Below are 19,582 nucleotides of genomic sequence, written 5' to 3'. Positions count from 1 at the left end.
ACCACTTTTCCGACAAAGTAGGATTACGTTTGGCAGTTTAGCAATGAAGTACTTTTTAATTAAGGTATGTACACTGTTTATTTAGACATAATGTTACCACACACTTAATAGACTACAGACTAGTGTAAAATAAATTTATATGCACAATTCTTGTGATTCACTTTATTGGGTTACTAGTGTATTGCTGTGGTTGGAACCAAATCTGCAATATCTCCGAGGTATGCCTTTAGTCTCCTTTATAGTGGAATCTAAGTAATGTGGAGATTGACTTATTAATGACACACAATGCTAAAGAGAAGAAGCAGTGAATACAAGAAAGGCATAAGAAGTTTCTCAAGGGTTCCCTTCAATGACAGCTAGGCAGGTAGGCATCTTTAGAAGCTTCCCTCAACGTACAGGATTAGGAAGACTGGCAAGGAGACATATGATTTCTAGTATGATAGTTGTAAAACTAGAAATAGCCAGTTAATAACCAAAATCAAACCTTTTTCCTGATTTCCATTCCCTAAAATTCTAAAAGAGATAGGCAGCTTTCAATATTTATTCATCAATCTAGTACTCAATCTTCACTTCCTTTTCCTCGCTGAGGAAATGGAGTGCAGTATGGAATCATTTTTAATCTCAGTAGTAAAACAATCATAGTGTCCTCTGGCACTATTTAAATACAATCTCTCCTTTACCGTACTTCAAGCTTGTTTGTATGGGAAGGGAAGACCATGTCTTCTGTATCTTATACCGAAATGCTTCTCCGTATCACACAAAAAGGCTTTGACATTTCATAATTCACATCACGAATCTATTATTTGTTTCTGATTAATTACTTCCTGAATTTTAACAGCTGTACTCTTGAAATGTTTTCTTTGGATGGGATGAAATATTTATTCCATTAATTATATATGAAGCTAAAGGTACAACTATGCATCTCAATGTGTTTCTGAGAATGTAGGATCTATGCCAAGAACAAGATTGGCACCAGTGTTTCAGAAAAGAACCGGGTCAAACAGAATCTACTTTTCAATTGCAAGATGATGGATTAGAGAGATTTCTAAGAAGGAAAGCAGATGGTCCAGGTTTCATCTTCTCCTTCCTAGACAGTGAAATCTATGGAAGAGGCTATGGATTAGGAGATAGACAAAATGAAGAAAGTTGTCCACCAAGTATCAGATCCTATTACCGACATTTGATGGAAATGGGAGTGAAAGGGAGGCACTGGGTTAAAGATTAATGTTTTGAATGAAGAAAACAAAAGAAATGAGTCGACTTTGTAAGCCTAATATCCCATCATGTCATAAGGTCACCAAGGTCTGCGGGCCACAGGCTCCATCCAGAAGCAAAACATCTCCACAGAAGTGGAATTAAAGGTAGTCCCCTACATTGACATTTTATTATTCCATAAGGCATCTGGTAATATGCAAGATGACTGGGGAAGTGTTCTCATAACATTTGATTTGGTAATGGCGTAAGGACAGATCTATAGATCAATGAATCAAAATTAAGGATCCGAAAATTAACCTCATATGTAGAGCCGAGTGATTTTTGACAAGGGTGCTAAAAAATCCAATTGGATGTGAATAGTCTTTTGAGCAAATGATACTGGGTCAACTGGATATCCACATGCAAAAGAAAAAATTAGAGCTCTACATCATACCAGATATAAAAATTATCTCAAAATGTAAAAGCTAAAATTATAAAAGCTTAGAAGAAAGCATAGGTATATGTCTTCATGAAAGAGTTCGTAATTGAGTGTTTAAAAAAATAGATTAACTGGACTCCATTAAAATAAAATGTTTCTGTGCTTTAAAGGATACCATTGAAAGACTAAAAAGGCAAGCTAATGAAAGGGAGAAATATTTGAAAATCCTATATCTCATAAGCGATTTGTATCCAGGATATATAAAGAACTCTTACAATTCAACAAGAAAGAGACAGTGCAATTTTAAAAGGGCAAAGGAATCGAAACAACAGTTTTTCAAAGAAGTTATACAAATGGATAATAAGCATGGGAAAAGATTGCTCAGCATCATTAGTCATCAGAAAAAACTACATCAAAACCACAATATGGAGCAGCGAGTTCACTAGTGGTTCCCTAGGGCTAAGAAGAGTGGGAAGGGCAGACTGGCACACGGTGAAGGCTAACAGCACACAGATACTTTCCAGGGTGATGAAAATGTTGTAAAACTGATTGTGATGATGACTGCATAAAGCTTTGAATACACTAAAAGTCACTGCACTGCATACTTTAAATGATGGAACTGCATGCTATGTTCATTATATCTCAATGAAGATTGGAGCCAGTGCTTTGGGGTCATGCAACGGTGTCCTTCTTGGCTTTAGATCACTAGCCAGGGTTGAGACATAGGAGTGGTAACAGTATGCCCTTTTATAGAAAAATGATATAGAAAATAAGCTATATTTTTCACTGCTTGAGTCTGTACAATTAAGAGAGAAATCAATATTGTACTGCTCAAAGCATTGAGTGGTTTATATTTCCCCAAATTAAGTGATTTCTGGGTCCCAAACGGATTACAAATTACCTTCTGTTTTAACCTAGTCATCTGAATAGCCATTTCAGATTGATTGGGTTCTAAATCTCCAAGGAAACTAACCTGTCCATTTTGACTGTCATGTAGCATCCTTGTATTCTGAAAGAGGGTCTTCAGTCTGCAGAATTGTAGAAAACGAGTAAGTCAAATTCTTTAAGAGTAAATGTTTAGTAATTATTTAAAGAGATGATATGTCTATCATACAAAATAAACAAATCTATAAATTATGATCCTCTCCTATTTGTTCCAGTATAAGAGTTTGAAAGCATACTAATTAAATTATAATCTTAGGTAAGTAACATAAAACAATTGTGATACATATGATACAGACTTCATATTGTAAAAATGTAAGGCTCTTATAATTAAAGTATTATTAATATCCACTTAAGATTGTTAGTATCAAACATATTAAATATCAGCTATAAACCAGAGATTAGTATCCAAGGTGAAGAAGAAAAGTATAATATATGTGGATGTTTTGAAAAGACACCAAAATACCATTCGGTGCCTACTGACCACAGTCTACCAGAAGAAAAGAAAGTACGTACCAACAAGAGATCATTCAAAATAGAAAGAGAAATCGGAAAGAAAAATCTGAAGTCTGAGTGGAGGGGAAAGGAAAGGGGCAGGGCTTTAGAAGAAAGGAAATTGGAGAGATAATGTGTCACAGTCTCTTCGAGTCTGTTTTACGAAGAGATCTTTGCTAGCACAAAGTTAACAAAATGAGAAGAATACAAAACAATGCAGAGAAAGACAGTGACATGGGAGAAAAAACACTGAGGAGAATCAGAGAAAAAACTTCATTCAGTAAGCAGCAAGTAAACAGAAAGCAAGCCACGTGCGGGCTTCCCAGACGTTGGGAAAGATTCCATTATTATCTGAGTGAGATGATTACTCATCTCATTCTTTTTTAAGTCATACATATGGTTTGGTATGTATGACATATTTTATAACTGAAAAAAAAGTAGAAAGAACATAGAAGCCAAATCAATAACAATTCTGATGTTGTTAAACAATACCACAGATAGGTTTTTAGACATTAAACTGTTAGAATGCTGAAGGGAAGAACACTACCAAAAGAAGGAAAGATCACCAAAGAGAGCACAGACATCCTGCAGAAATAAAGATTCAAGGGAGACCAGGAAGAGTGCAGTTGACAGTATATGCAAAAGACACGGTCATTATAGTTTTAGGAATCATTCAAGAGTAGGTATAATATTTTGGCATTCACACAAGTTTGTGCTGTGAGTTTCTGATGTAAATTCGTAAGTAGGATAACTTGTTTAATTATGAAAATTACAGGTATGAAATACATTTGTACTTAGGTTTTCATAAAGTAAGAATTATAATGAAATAGTAATTAATGGTTGACATGATCTGAAATATTAAAACCTTACCTGGTAACCTCTGTCTCTAATTCATCATTTTTCTTCTTTTGTTGATTCATATTATATTGCAGAGATTCTAACTTCTCATAGTACTTTAATTGTTCCTTTTCATCCTCAGACTTTGAAAAACATTTTTAAAGAAAGTTAATTTTAAAAATCTAGAGACTCACTCTTCTTTCTTTAAAATATGATTCCTCATGAGCTCATGAGTAATATGTGTACACAGGTGTATAAAATGTAGTTGTAGACCTGATGCCAATAAGGACAGAGTTCAAAAACAATGACATTTCTTAAAGCAGCTGAAATGGATTTTACAGTGTCATCATTGGTTTCCTGGAATTTAAATTGCCAAACTTTCTTAAAAACAGAGGCTTTTACATGTAAAAATACTAAGTGTTAAAGAATAGATTTAAATAGTGGTTCTCTTTACATTTTAGTTTCAAGAAATGCTCCCAGAGACATTTTCATCAACATTTCAAGATTTTACAGGGTTTATGGAATCACATTTTCGTATGATAATCTTTGAAAACTTCCTGTGCAGTCCCCCTTACATTGTGATAATCTGACATGAGCATCAGATGAAGACTCTCATTCTCTGTAAGCGTTCTTCCATAGGTTTCAATTTCTCCTTTTCTAGTAAATATTTTTCTCTTTAAAGTTTATCTTCTCTATATTATGTAAAAACATAACTTTTTCTTGATTCCTGTAACTTTTTCTGTCATCCTGTTTTTCTCCTTAGACTCTAACCCTCTTTAATATGTGGTCTCATCCCCAGGTCCATATTTTCGCCACTTAATCTCTTCTTTTACATGAGAGCCTGACTTTCTGTCCTTATAATTGCGCGAAAACATTTTTCAGGGTCATCTCTTTTAGTCCTTGTCCTGCTTTACTTCTCAGCAGCAACTGATAAGGATGCCCACACCCTTTCTATAGTCTTCTCAGCCCAACTCATCTCTAAACAGCAGTCCTGGTGGTCAGGCCTTGACCCTTTTCTCTTCCTCTTTTTAAATGCTCTCAGTTCCTTACATCCCAGTGCTTCAAACCACATTCCCTCATCTACAGTGGCAGCCTTGACCCCTTTACTGAGGTCATCTGTACTTTCCTTTTTCCCCTGGAGCTCCTCATAGACAGTGTCCCTCAACCACACACTCATACACCATGACTTGCTGTGGATCAGCTCATCTGGTACATTTCATGGGGATTCTTATCACTGTGACTGTGAACATAGCGTTATTTTCAGATCTTGGCAGCTCCTCACCCTTAGGATGTTGACCAGCATACTTTGTCCTGTTTTTCTCTCAGAATGCATACGTTTTTCATAAGGTTCACATTATCTACTATTCGCCTTTCCATTTTTGTTTGCTCTATTGAATAACTTCCTATTCCTTGGGACCTGACCTGACCTATGGAAGTGTTCTGAAATTCCTTTCGCAAGTACACTCCACCATCTTGTTTGAAGGCTTAAGTCAGTTGGAGCTATCCTTTCTTCCCAGTCCAGATGCTTCCTCTCACATTGTGTGAATCAAATATCTTAACCCAGGTACTATCTCACCTGGGGGGCTATTGATCGAATTCGTTGAAACCTGTCGTAATTAAACTTTTGATTTACAGGGTAGACCTTATGGTGGCTGATAATTCTGTCGAGATCCTAATTACTTCCCCTAGGAACCTATCGTCCCTCATTATTTTGGTATAAGCTTCATCAGTTTTGGGTGTGCTTACAAATTTTTCAATTTTTTGACATTCAATATTATTTTATATTAATTTTAGGTGTACAGCATAGTGGTTAGAATTTAAGTAATTTAACAAATTGATTCCCCTGACTCATCCAGTACCCACCTGGCACTATACATAGTTATTGTCATAGTATTAACTATATTCCCTATGCTTTACATTACATCCCCGTGACTATTTAGTAACTACCAATTTGTACTTTTTAACCCCTTCACCTTTTCCACCCTGCTCCTAACTCCTCTCCCACCTATCACCCTAAATTACCTAGTACTCATCTGATGCCATGTGTTGTTATTGCAATATCATTAATACATTCCTTGTACTATACCCTGGATCCCCATGACTACTTTGTAACAACCAATTTGTACTTTTTAATCTCTCCCCTTTTAACCCACTTCACAAACCCCCTTCCAGCTGGCAACCAACAAAATGTTCTTTGTATGTATGAACTTTTTTCTGTTTGTTTGTTCTGTTCTTCAATTCCACTTAGAAGCACAGTCACAGTGCATCTTTCTCGGTCTGACACACTCCACTCAGCACTGTACCCTCCAGGTCCATCCACACCGCCACAGATGGCCAGAGCCCATTTCCTTCTGTGGCCAAGCAATATTCCATTGCATACATGTATCATCTCTTCTTTATCCATTCATCCATTGATAGGCTGCATGCCCATCTTGGCCATTGTAAAGAATCCTGCAGTGAACATATTGATGTACACATCGCCTCGAATTGGCATTTTTCGGTTTCTTTGGATAAATTCTCTGAAGTGGGATATCTGGGTCATTCTTCAACTCTTGTGATAGCCTTTGTTTAAAAGTCTATATTGTGTGATACAAGTATTGCTCCCTCGGCTTTTTAAATTTTATTTTGTTTTCATGAAATATCCCTTTATTTTCAGTCTCTGTGTCTTTTGATCTGAAGCAAGTCTGTTGTAGGGAGCATATGTAAGGATCTTATTTTCTTATCCTTTCAGCCACCCTGTGTTTTGATTGGAGAATTTAATCTATTTACACATAAAGTAATTGTGCATAGATATGTAGTTACTGCTATTTTATGATTGATATTTTTGTTCTTCCTTTTTTGTTACTTTTAAAGAAGTCCCTCTAATATTCCTTGTAATACTGGTTTGGTACTGATGAACTCCTTCAGTTTTTTTTTTTTTTTTCCTCCAGAAAGCTCTTGATCTGTCCTATGATACTAAATTATAGCTTTGCTGGGTAAAGAAATCTTAGTTGTAGGCATGTCTTTCATCACTTTGAATATTTTGTGCCAATCCCTTCTGGCCTACAAAGTTGCTCTTGAGAAATCACCTGCTAGTCTTATGGGTGCTCCTTTACAGGTTACTAACCGCTTTTTTCTTGCTGTTTTAAAAAGTCTTTATTTGCCTATAAACTTTGGCATTTAATTATGACGTATCTTGGTATGGGCCTGTTTGGGCTCATCTTCTTTGAAATTCTGGGCTTATATGTCCATTTCCTTTACCAAGTTAGGGAAGTTCTCAGTCATTATCAAGTACATTTCGAATTCCTTCATTTCTTCTTCTCGTAGTACCCCATATGATAATGTTGGTATGCTTGACATTCTCAGAGGTCCCTTAAACTGTCCTCATATTTTGGATTCTTTTTGCTGTTCTGACTGGGTATTCTCTGCTACCGTATCTTCTAAATCACTCATTCGATTCTCTGCTTCATCTAGTCAGTTTTCATTCCCTCTAAGACATTCGCTTTTTCAGTTATTTTATTCTTTACTTATGACTGGTTCATTTTTATGTTTTCTATCTTCATTTTTATGTTTCCTATGTCTTAGTGGAAGTTCTTCTTGAGGTCCCTGAGCATCCTAATAACCAGTGTTTTGAACTCTGCATCTGATAGATTGCTTGTCTCTATCTTGCTCAGTATTTTTCTGGCGGTTTCTTCTGTTCTTTTAGTTGGCATGTTTCTTTGACTCCCCATGTTGGCTCCCTCCTTCTGAATGTTTCTGTGTATGAGGTAGGACTGCTGTGTCTCCCAGGCCTATCTGAGTGGCCTTATATAGTAGGTGTCCTGTGGGGCCGTGCGGCACAGCCTCCTTGTTACCCAGAGCCGGGGGCGGCAGCTCTGCCCCTTGTGTGAGTTCTCTGTGCTCTCCTGTTGTAGTGCAGCCTTGGCTGCTGTTTGCATGTCAATGGGAGGGATTGATGCTCAGACTGTGTGGTTGTGAGGACTGACCACGACTACAGTGGAGGAGCTGTTTTTGCAGGGGCTGCCCCTATAGAGCAGGATTTGCTTTAGCAGGGCACTGGTGTCTGCCCTGTGTACACTTTGGTTGTGTCTTTCTGGGAGGCACCAGAGCGGTGATGCTCCTGCTCTGTCCAAAGATGGCCACCAGGTATGTCAGCCCTAGGGACTCCTAGAAGTGGCCCACCCCCAGGCCTAGTTCAGCCGCAGCCTATGTCCTGCAGAGGGCCACCTAGCTTGACCACAAAGCAGGATGCAGATGGCGCCACCTGCACCGGCTTTGGAGGTGCCTCAAGAGTTCCAGTTATGAACCATAGCCAGCTTCCATTAGTGCCATCTTGGGTCTACACAGCAAGAAGTAAAGGACAGCTGAGGCCACATAACGCTTGTTTAGGTTTTGTGAACCTTTGAGAGATTTTAGGCAAGTCTGCAGCATGAGCCAAGACAGGATGTTTTTTTTTTTGGAAAAGTCACTGGAAGAAGCTTGGGTTGGCTCTCAAGTTAGGTGGGGCAGGTTCTCAGGGAATCACCAGGGTGGGTGGACAGTGTTAGCCAGGTTGATGTAGACTCAAGAGATGGAGGCCGTCTATGTCTCACACTGCAACAGGTGATGGATCAGTACAGAAACAATGGATTCCACAAGCACCTCTGTGTGGGAAGAAGCTCCCCTCCAGCCATCACCCTAAAGGCAAAAAACTTAGTTCCTCCCCTTATATCCCTGAACTACTGCCCAGTGTTAGAGTTCAGGGCAAATGAATCTGTCAGTTAGTAAGCCCATTCCAAGCCCTATAAAAGAATCAACTGGGACTCTAGCCACCCTTTTCATCTCACCCAACCAGAATGACCAGTGGTTTCCACAGCCAGAAGCTATGGGGACATCTCTCTCTAGCATTGGAATCCTGGGCTAGGATGCCTGGTGTGGAGCTGGGACGTCTCACACCCCTAGTGGACCTCGACAAGCAAGATATCCCTCTAGACTTCTGACAGTCGCACAAGGGTCTGGCATCAGCTCGTTCTGTTTTTCTGCTCCTCCTACCAGTCTCGAGGTGACTTCTTCTGTATGTCCCTAGAGGTAGGACGACTTTGGTTGAGCTAGACTTCAGGTGATGCTCAGTGATGATTGTTCTGTAGTTTAGTTGTAATTTTGATGTGGTCGTGAGAGGAGGCAAGCATGGCATTTACCTACTCTGCTATCTTGACCACAAATCCCCAATTTTTCAATTTTTGATGCCTTAATATAATAGATTTCTCTATAAAGCTGTGATGTGACAACTCATGGAACTCACATTCATGTAAGACTCCTTATCAACACATTATCATGTCACTCATATGAAAAGTATGTTAGCAACATAATGTGACTTAATTGACAAGAAGTCTAGACAAAAATTTTTTTTCAAAGTTTCTTTGGCCACAAGAAGGACCATCAGAACAATCTTCTGTTTCCCTTGATGGGCATGACTGTCTAATGAAATTGCTTAGACCTGGCTACTGTGACTGAAAGACACCAGCTGGAAGGTACATCTATGTCATTGGTCCACCTCAGGGGTCACAATGCGATCTTATGATGAGAAATCCTAGGGAGCCTCTCCTACAGAGGACAGGAGGATGGCAGAGGAATGTTGCTCTGCTTAGGAAAGATAGTGACACGTTTTTCACTGTCCATCAGGAAATTGTCATCCTGGATGACACATCAATCTTTTCTGACATCGAACTGTTCAATCTTTAAAAGCGTATGATTAACTCAAGTGAGTGGAAAAAGATTAGTTTCTAAACTTGCAAAGCTAGAAGCACTATGTTACTATGTAAGGACTTGATTGGGCATTCATTTCTACTTTTACACTGGCATCTCTTTTCTTTTTCAAAATCCAACAAGGAGAAAAGTATATTCTTTTCAGGAAACATTTGCCTAATGACCCAGTATTCGTTAATGATGAAGAAAACAAATTAGAACATTAAAAGTAATTCATTCTCCAAATCTCACTAAAGGGTTTAGATTTCAAGGGAAATTTAGAATTCTGGATCAAATCATTACTCAAATGCCTGGACTCAAACAGATATTTGTAGTCCGATGTTTGTGGCAGCATAAATAGCAATAGCCAACAGTTGGAAAAACCCAAATGTTGGACAAACGAAAGGATAATTGAAACATGGTGTATGTCAAATGTTGCCTTTAGACTATCACAATCTTTTTCTATAAAAATCTTACTACAAAAATCATTAATTTTATGAACTGAGATTTCTTTCTCTGTGGAGAGGAATTACGTTACTCCCAGCAAGTAGTATCAACATGAATACAGTACTTTTATTAATGAGACTGTTCTTATTGTCTAAAATATCCTTATATGGTACTATGACAGACATAGAAATTCCTTTGCAGTATGACAGAAATGAAGAGATTCACTTACCAAACTTGTACCTGACAGGTGCCTGTGAAGTTGTTCGATTATGCCCATTAGCTTTTGAATTATCAGTATTAGGTCAGTATTTTCAGCTTCAAGCCTAAAGTGAATATTTTGACATAATTATTCTCACACATTGACTTTAAAGCATACCACATAATCACTGAACAAATATCTATGGTGCAACTACATAAAATCTTACAATTTGAAAAGCGCATGATTTGGCAATTGTGCTATTTTTCTAGTTGTGAATTTTGCATAATGTGCAAAATTAGAGATAATGTACACAAATTATTCTTTTCAAGGTAGCTCAAAGCTGACATTTTGACCCAGCTTCACACTCATGTGTTTATTGTTATAACTGATCTAATGGTCATACTACACTACACATCTGCTTTATAAATACTCAAGTTATTTTCTGTGCTGCTTTAACTTATACTTTTGCACGTGATCTTGCATCTTCTCAGTGCATCGTGCATCCTCTGGATGTCGAGCTCCTGCTTCTTGCAGCTAAAATAAAGAAAAAGTTATGTTTACTGATGATCTATGACATCTGACAATTAAGTTCGCAAACCTGTTGCAATGATGTTGCTCCCCTTTTTTTATATATATGTGAGGGACTGTTCATTATGAATTTCTACCAACTGGACACACAGTTAACCAAGTTTACTCTTTGGAATTGCTTAAAAGATTGTGTGAAAAAGTTAAGACGACCTGAACTTTTAGCCAACGACTCATTGCTCTTGCATCACGACAATGCACCAGCTCACAGGGCACTGTGTCTGAGGGAGTTTTTAGCCTGTAAACAAATAACTGTATTGCAATACCCTCCCTACTCACCTGATCTGGTCCCCAGTGACTAAATATGTCATTATCCAAAGATAAAGAAAATATGGAAAGGAAGACTATTTGATGACATTCAGGACATCAAGGGTAATATGATGACAGCAATGATGGCCATTCCAGAAAAAGAGTTCCAGAAGTGCTTTGAACTGTGAACTAGGCGGTGGCATTGGTGCAGAGCTTCCCAAAGGGAGCTTTGTGACCGCAGTGATAGTCAGCAACGAGGTATGGAGCACTTTTTCTTGAATGAGTTCTCACAATTATCATACCTTGTGGTACAAATACCCAAGAAATCAAACATACTGTATTCCAAGCATCCCATCAACTCTAATTTTAAATATTCACATAAGTGAATTACCAGGCTAGTCCAGTGATTATGAAAGTTAACAGGCTACTCTTGGGGGCAGTCAGATAGTCATGGAATAGTTTGAGGGGCAGTAACTAAATAAGAGCCCAAATGCCTGGGTTTTTATCCCAAGTCCACCAGTTATTAGCTGGGTGACCTTGAGCAAAATACTTAAATTTTTTGGGTCTCAGTTTCTTCATGTATAAAATGAGACAATAGTGGCATCTACCTCACTGGGATATTGGGAAGATTAAATTAGGGAACATATGTAATAGAAAAGGACATGGCACACAGTAAAATCAAAGGGTTTGCAGTTAGCATTATTGTTGCTGTATTTTAGGTTCTAATAAAATTTGATATTTTACACAGATGGGATGCGAATGGAAGTGGTCTCTTACACCAGTTACACTGAAATCATTCATCAAACTATCAGCAATGTCAAAAAATGGGGAGCATTAAGCCCAGAATATAACCCCAGTACTAAAATCCTTTTACCAATTCCAAGAGCCAACAGTACATTTTCTCTGCTTGTAATAATGTATACGTTCCTATGTACACTCAGTGTAGTCCATAATGAGTATGGACTACAATGCAAATACCACCTCCTGGATTGAGCATACAATTTATATGACCGTGAGAGGCAGGGTAAAGCCACTGATATGGAAATAACGGACTCTAGTGCTAAAGCCAACTTTCCAAATCAATTCCTTCCCAGCAACTGGTTCTGTGGGGATGTGTCAGAACTCAGAGGAGCAGATGGAAGCAGCACGCTCTGGCAGATCAGAAAAGCCGTCCTCCGAGCTGTAGTTAGAATGTGCTATCGACCTGTACACCCTGGCTGGCTGCAGACAGGAAGGGCTGGCTCCCTTTTATTTTAGTTTTTTATTTTTATGGACAGGGGGAACATGAGCATTTCACTGAACAATTTTCTATTGGAGATGTGCTTTCAGTTTTATATATAATTGTGAGAAATATTTTCAGAATAAAAGTTTAATTATATCAATGTCTCCAAGGGGAAGTATTGGTTTGGTATAAAATATTTAATTTTATCCTAACAACTGTTGAAGAAAACATTTTCAATTTATGCAAGGATAGGTGCCATCACATCAAATACTATTTCCCCTTAGACAAACTTATACTTAGAAAGACAGAATTCTCTCTCATGAAAAATTGAAACTATGTCAAATTTAGGGCTTGATTGCTCTGCACAGACTATCCGACAAGTGCTGAGGAACACGGGTTCAATGAGAGTTCAAACAGTCAGAGAAAGCTTCATGGAGAGGCCAGATTGGGAGCCAGAAATCCGGGGGCAGGGAAATCAAAACACTGGCTCCCACCATAACTTGTAAACTCGTGTTCATAGCAGAATTATTAACAGCCAAAAAGTGGAAACAACACAAAGTTCCATCAGCTGATGAATGGGTAAGTATTTTGTCCACAAGGTGAAGCAACATTGGGCAATAGGAAGAAATAGCTCACAACTGATGTGTGCTACAACACGGTGGAACCCTGGAAACGTGATGTTACGTGAAAGAAGCGAGTCACAAGGGACCTCACATCGTGTGATTCCATTTACATGAAATATCCAAAGTAGGCAAATCTACAGAGACAGAAAGTAGATTGGTGGTTGCCTGAGGCTGGGAGAGACAGGAAGATAGGGTGACAGCTAAGGGATGTGGGGTTTCTTTTGGGGGTAATGGAAATGTTCTATAATTGTGGTGATAGTTCCACATCTCTCTGAATGTAACAAGAGATATTGAATTGTATATTTTAAATGGTGAAATATGATATGGGGATTGCATCCCAATGAAGATTAAAAAACACACAAATATAGTGAATCTGGATTATTTTCTTAATTCTCTATTGTGGGTGTGCATACTATAATGATCAACATATTTCTACACTTTTACAATATTTCAAAAATGAAAACAAAATGAAGGAAATGCCTACTTCAACTGGTTTGTATACTGAACTTTCTGTACAAGTTAGTTTGAAGTCCATGAAATATATACCAATGCTGTAACCATTTACAAAAGTGATGATAAGAAATAAGACAAATTTCTGAATCGTTCTAGTAAGCATTATCTTCTGATTTTAAATGGCTGCTTCATCCTGGTAATGGAGATATCACTACAAAATATTGTTTAGTAGGAAGAAAGTCTCTCGATTTCTATGAGGAATGCTGCCTATTTCTCAACGTTACCAAGGGTATAGATATAAGAAAAAACATACGTTGCAAATAGCAGGATGGAAGCCAGAGTTTAAGGAAGAAGTGCATTATAAAGATAATAAAATTATAATAAATTAATTACACCGAAAACACAAAAGAAAGCTGCCCTTGAAAATCAGGGTCTTAAAACACTTTATATTAATCAACTATAGATGAACTGTTGACAGGTTACATTTCACACATACCTGACTCCTGATATGCTCTAATGTCTTGAAATCCTGTGTCTCAGCTTCTGAATTCATACGGTAACGTGATCTATCCTCCAGTGAAGCCTCTGACATAGACAGTTTTTTTGTGGAGTCAGGTAGCTCTTGTTGAAATCGTCTCCCAAGCATCTAGAAAGATGATTCTGTTAGTGATCTTATAATCACATCTATTAAATTATGTTAAAATTTGCTAACTCTAACATATTAATATAATATGTAACTCGAAAAAGATCACCCCATGCATCAGTTCACCTTGTTTTCTTCTTTTGGACACAATTCTGTCTACTGAATCTGGGTAAGACACAGAAGGTGTTATCCTGCTGCCCACTCACTATTACGAAGGTTACTTGAACAACAGATTCAGCCCCACTCTCCACTTCCCCTGATGAAGCCGCAGAGCTTAACAATCTACTGACATCTCAAGGGGAAATTGGTATGTCGGTGGGACTAGCGGTCGTCAAGTATACATTGTGGAATGTTTTCCCCCTTTTTTTATCACAGGCTTAAATTGACTTCACAGGTCCTCACATATGCAGTCCACTGCTCACAACCTTCCAACAGATTCCTGTATCTTAGAAGAAAAGCAAACTCATTCCAGTGGTCTTCATGGCCTGGACCTCCCTTCCTGCTACACATGAATCCTGCCTCCCCTCACTCGTCTGAAAATGGAGACCCAGTGCCAAATTAATAAATCAGAGACTGCTAAATTCTCTTTGAAATGGACAAACTTATGTCCAAATGATAGTAAATGGGCCTTGCGATGAGAAAAATGAATTTGTAAAAATATTCAAGGACAATTATAGATAGCAATGGGAAGATTAAATCAAGTAGAGTTTTGATAAAACTCCTCACATTTGTCCCAAATTATGATTTAATGAAAAATTAGCTGCCTTTAAAGAGGTCACAGGTCCTAAGAATACATTATTTGAGACTGAAATAGTTCCAATTTATATCAAATTGACATGAATAAAAACAAAATTATACCAACTAAAATGTGGAAGAAACTACTGAGGGAAAGGGACAGCATCTACACTTCAGTTCATGTGGGAAATCTAGAATTAACTCTCTAGGTAATCCACTTAATTGAACCTCTATCTCTAAAAACTCAGTTTGCATAGGAGCATTTCCATTTATCTGCTTCATAATGGTATTACAATGTGGTAACAGAAAGATGAAAATTATTATTGTAGCAGTATAAGACTAAATCATTCATATCAATATGTATCTAATAACAATTTATACCTTAAAATTTCATAGTCAACACAATGCCTTTACTCAAAGTAAAGCACCTCACAGGTCTAAGTTTTGTTTGCTGGATACAATGTATGCTTTTAAGCTGTTAGAGCAAATACATTTGTAATCTATATATTTTTAATATTCTGCTAGATTCAACATTTAGCCATCATCAAATATTTGAACATTGAATTTTCTTTCAGGAAATGTGAAAACTATCTTTCTGGATACTTACCTCTCTTTCTGATTTATCGTTTTCATACTGGCACATTCTTCCTTTCAAGTGATTCAATTTGCTGACTAACTCCTTAGGGCTCTCTTTCACCACTGGATCTTGTTTTTCACATTCAGCTTGACGCACTGTTCTAAGCCCCTGAAGCTGCTCTTCAATATTCATTCCTGACTTTTCATTATTGTCACTTTTGTGGAATGCATCATCCAGTTGCCTTCGAAGAAGCATGTTTCCACTCTGTAGGTCAGATCTTTCCTCCTTTAGGGATTCCAGCTTTCCAGTATACGGGTTCAATTTTTCTGGTTCCCTTTGATTCATGTGTTCAATTTCCTCCTCTTGACACTGAGTTTGGTTTAGGTCTTTCAGTACAGGTTCAGAAACCAATGTCCTTTCTCTGACATCATATCTTGCGTGAGGGAGCTCAGTGTCTAAGCTATTGGATTTACTTCCAGCTTTAGGAAGTTGCTGAGAATGAATCTCACTGTTTTCTTTTAGGTTACACATAGCAAACCCGATGTTGTCCACGAAATGCAAGCATTTATCTCTTAATTCCTGGAAAGAATTTTGTAGGGGTCTTAATTGCTTACTAAACTCATGATGATGGTCGGATTCCGCTTCTGTTTTCAATCTTTCTTTGCTTTGTCTTTCATTCTCCAGTTGAGAGTTCAGCATTGTATTCTCAGCTGTTGGGACATTAAGCTGTCTGTTATATTCAAATACTGTTTCTGTTAGCGTTTCGTCATTCTGTTTTATTGTCTTTTGAAGACGGTCCTTCTTTTCTTTTACATTTGCAGTGTCCTCAAAGTATTTTTTTTCCATTTCCTGCTTCTGAGTTATGAGTGTGTCCCTTTGTAGTCTTAGTATGGCGATTTCATCCTGCAACACGTGATTTTCATGCAACATGTCTTTTGCTTTTTCGTAACTCTCAGAATCCTAAGTAAAACAAAGGAGACTTGTAGCTAGCACTCAATGAAATGACATATCATGATATCCTCTGAAATTAAAGAAGAACCTAAGTGTTTATATAATGAAAAGGTTGCAGTACGTGGATATCCCACTGTAAAAATACAATGCTGAATCCAAACCTCCAACTTTATACGAGCATAAATTCCCCAAAGTTAAAAAAATAATAATATAAGATGCTGAATCCATGAAAGTGAAAAAGAGAATTTTAAAATCATCAGAGAATTTTAAGAGTCTCAGAACTGGAAAGGCAGCAAACCCAGAAGGCATCAAATAGAAGATTAAGAAGTCTGACTACATTTTAAAATAGAGGTCACCGTGTGAATATACACCTATCCCACAGTAAGAGTATTCACTCTGCATACATTTGGACTGATTACATTTCCTAGAATTTTTTTTCCCAAGAATACTCAAAAGATATTCTACTTTTCTAATATTTTCAGAGTCAGTTGTAAGATGAAATCTACTAATCACTGATAAATCTAGGCATTACGCTAAGCACTTCTTTATACATCAATGAACTCTTCGTTATCACAATTTCAAATAGAATGATTACAAAGATGAGCAAGTTCAGGATTTTTTCCCAGGACTTTGGACTCTACAATAGGGTGCTTGCTGCTCTTCTAGTGTAAATATATAAATTCAAAAGAAGCCTTAGATTTCAAAAAAAACTCAGGGTAAATAGGCTAAAAATTATAGAGCTCTTCTTAGAAAATAGAAAATTATTGTTAGAAAATATTTGCTGCTGCTTAAGTGTTGTTTCCTTTTCATAATGTTTAAAGGAGAAATAAATGAGAAATAGGGGAAAACACACTGACTTCTTTGAATAAAACACTCACCAATAAATTATCACTAAGTATGCATCATGGCATACAATTTTCTTCAAAAGTTCCTAGCACTGAAATAGGACTCTACTTGGAACAAATTGTTCCTTTTCTCAAAAGTAGGAGAATGAGATCTAAAAGATGGTCTCTGCACTGGCTATACTTCTACTCCTTAAAAACAGCGGAAGTGAAAACTGACCTCTCTACTAATACAGCAAGGGGATGAAATCACTGCCTCAAATTGAAACTTCTGTTATTAGTAACAATAGTTTTGAGATTGTAGAAAGCTCATCGATCCCTGTAAAAAGTATTGAAAACCTCCCCTTTAGATGACACATTGGGAACGTCACTACTTGACTGTTGGACATAAAAGGATTTCAATCAAGAATATCATTTATTGCAATGGACCAAAAATGTCACTCTCCCTAAAATACACACACACACACACACACACACACACACACACACACACACACTTTTAAAATCCTCTACAATTCCCATATGTACAACATTGGTTTTTAAAATATGTACATACACACATATTTGAAAATGACTAAACAAAATACCTCAGAATTCATTTTCTTAAGATTTATTTCTGTCTCCTTTTGTTGTTGAAGGCAATTGGTCAGAACTGTGTCATGTAATATTTTGTTGTCCTGTTCTCGGGAAAGTGGCCTCTGAGTGTTGTTTTCCTCTTGTACAACCTAGAGAATCGAATATGAACAAAGAAAAATTAGAATATAACTAAAATTTAACTGTTAAAAATCTTAATCTACGTTTACTTACTCCCAAATTATCGGACTTTAATTAGAAAGTGAAAAATAACTTGCCTTAGTCTAAATTAGAAGAAAAACATGAATCCGCAAAACTAATTTTGTCACTGTTTGAACTAAACAATTGGTTATATGTTAAATCCACCCAAAAAATGAAACAGTAGATGATTTTTAATGTCACAGAGGCTTTCTCATTTAAAATAGTTCACCTCACCATGTCTTAAATAGTGAGCCCCTACAGTGAATTTAAGAATATCTTTTAAAGATTAATAACTGGAGAATAGGCAAACTTTAATTAGAAGCCCACATCATTAACATCAATCAGTAAGAGAAGTAAATTCCTAAATATTAATTCACATTATACACTATGAGTGTTACACATCGTGTTATACATTGATATAATTATCTGTTGCATCCAATTCTAACTTATTCAATACCCACTAGTAAGAGCAGACAAAAAATTAAATCATATTTACTGATTTCCTACACTGAAAGAAAAGATATTAGAAAGTTACTGTTTGTGTCCTAACAACCAAAGGTCCCATCCTGAGAAGATGTGATTCTCTTAAAAAGCAGTTGAGTTGAGTGCATGACCCCATTCTCTCCCTGAATGTAGACGCAGAGTCCATTACACAGAGGTCACAAGGAAGAATCCATCTCTAACCTTGGCCTTAGTGACCAGCCATACGGAACTGCACATTTTGAACCCCTGAAAATCATGACTCCTTTCACGTGAGCCTGAATCAGTGGCCATCATTTTTACATGGTTCATAATTTCAACTGTCTCATCATGTGATTCAGTATTTGATGTTACTTTCTTTTTTATTTAAGGGAGTTATAAAAATTAAAGGAGCAAACAACATTCAGGACTTTATTATTATTTTTTTTGCCTCAATCCAAAGATAAAGTTGAGCTATGAATATCTATAGATTCTAACAACATTTTAAGTTTTGTAACTAGTTCAAATGTTATAAATATCATTCAGTTATGACCTTTTGACTCTAAAAGGCTAGCATGGAAGGTAATTTCAATTGGACTCTATTATATTATTAAAGCACAGAAAACCATATTATACTAGAAATTTAAAATTAAATTTCACATACATGTGTGTAGTTCTTTTCGTTTCCATCAAGCCTCGCTTGTCCTTCCTCTGATGTCATTCCTAGGTGTTGTCCTGCTGACAAATCTATGTATTAGTTAAAACGAACTACTTAGAACAATTAGATAAAAGCTATAATCTTTATAAATACAGAAAATAACATCTTATCAACTGAGACTTCAAATTAAGCGTCATCTTTTCCTGAATATTTACTTTACTTAAGAAATACTTCTAATTAGCTAACACTTCTAATTAGCTAACAAACCATTTGGGAAATATGAGATGTCACAAAGTGAAAGGCATACAAACATGTCAAAAATTCATCCACAAATTCATTCAATGAACATCGATAGAAAAACAATCAGAAAAAAACCCTACAATTTAGAAATGCAGTACAAACACATCGAGTTGCACTATATACTCTGTTCTCTACCTCGTAATATACCTTTTGAACAACACCCTAAGATTCAACTGCAATGTCATTCATTGTTTCCGGAATGACTTACTTCTGATGCATTTATCAGTGTACACCCTTCCTTATATCTGAAATGTT

General features: G+C 36.9%; 1 protein-coding gene across 1 annotated transcript; it reads right to left on the bottom strand.

Moving 5' to 3' along the window:
• Positions 1 to 3,983: 3,983 nt before the first annotated feature.
• On the bottom strand, positions 3,984 to 17,855 carry LOC308495631 (ankyrin repeat domain-containing protein 26-like). Its single transcript, XM_081080597.1, has 5 exons — positions 17,724 to 17,855; positions 15,374 to 16,303; positions 13,885 to 14,034; positions 10,287 to 10,790; positions 3,984 to 4,050 (listed from the first exon to the last, which is right to left on the bottom strand). The coding sequence occupies exons 1-4, from the start codon at positions 17,733 to 17,735 to the stop codon at positions 10,692 to 10,694; spliced, it is 1,191 nt and encodes a 396-aa protein (XP_080936723.1). The 5' UTR covers positions 17,736 to 17,855; the 3' UTR covers positions 3,984 to 4,050; positions 10,287 to 10,691.
• Between the last annotated feature and the right edge of the window lie 1,727 nt (positions 17,856 to 19,582).

Source organism: Rhinolophus hipposideros (genome assembly GCF_964194185.1).
Source record: "Rhinolophus hipposideros genome assembly, contig: HAP1_SCAFFOLD_157, whole genome shotgun sequence".
NCBI lineage: Eukaryota > Metazoa > Chordata > Mammalia > Chiroptera > Rhinolophidae > Rhinolophus > Rhinolophus hipposideros.
Note: the sequence above shows the minus strand (reverse complement) of the source record. Positions and strands in the feature narration are given on the sequence as shown.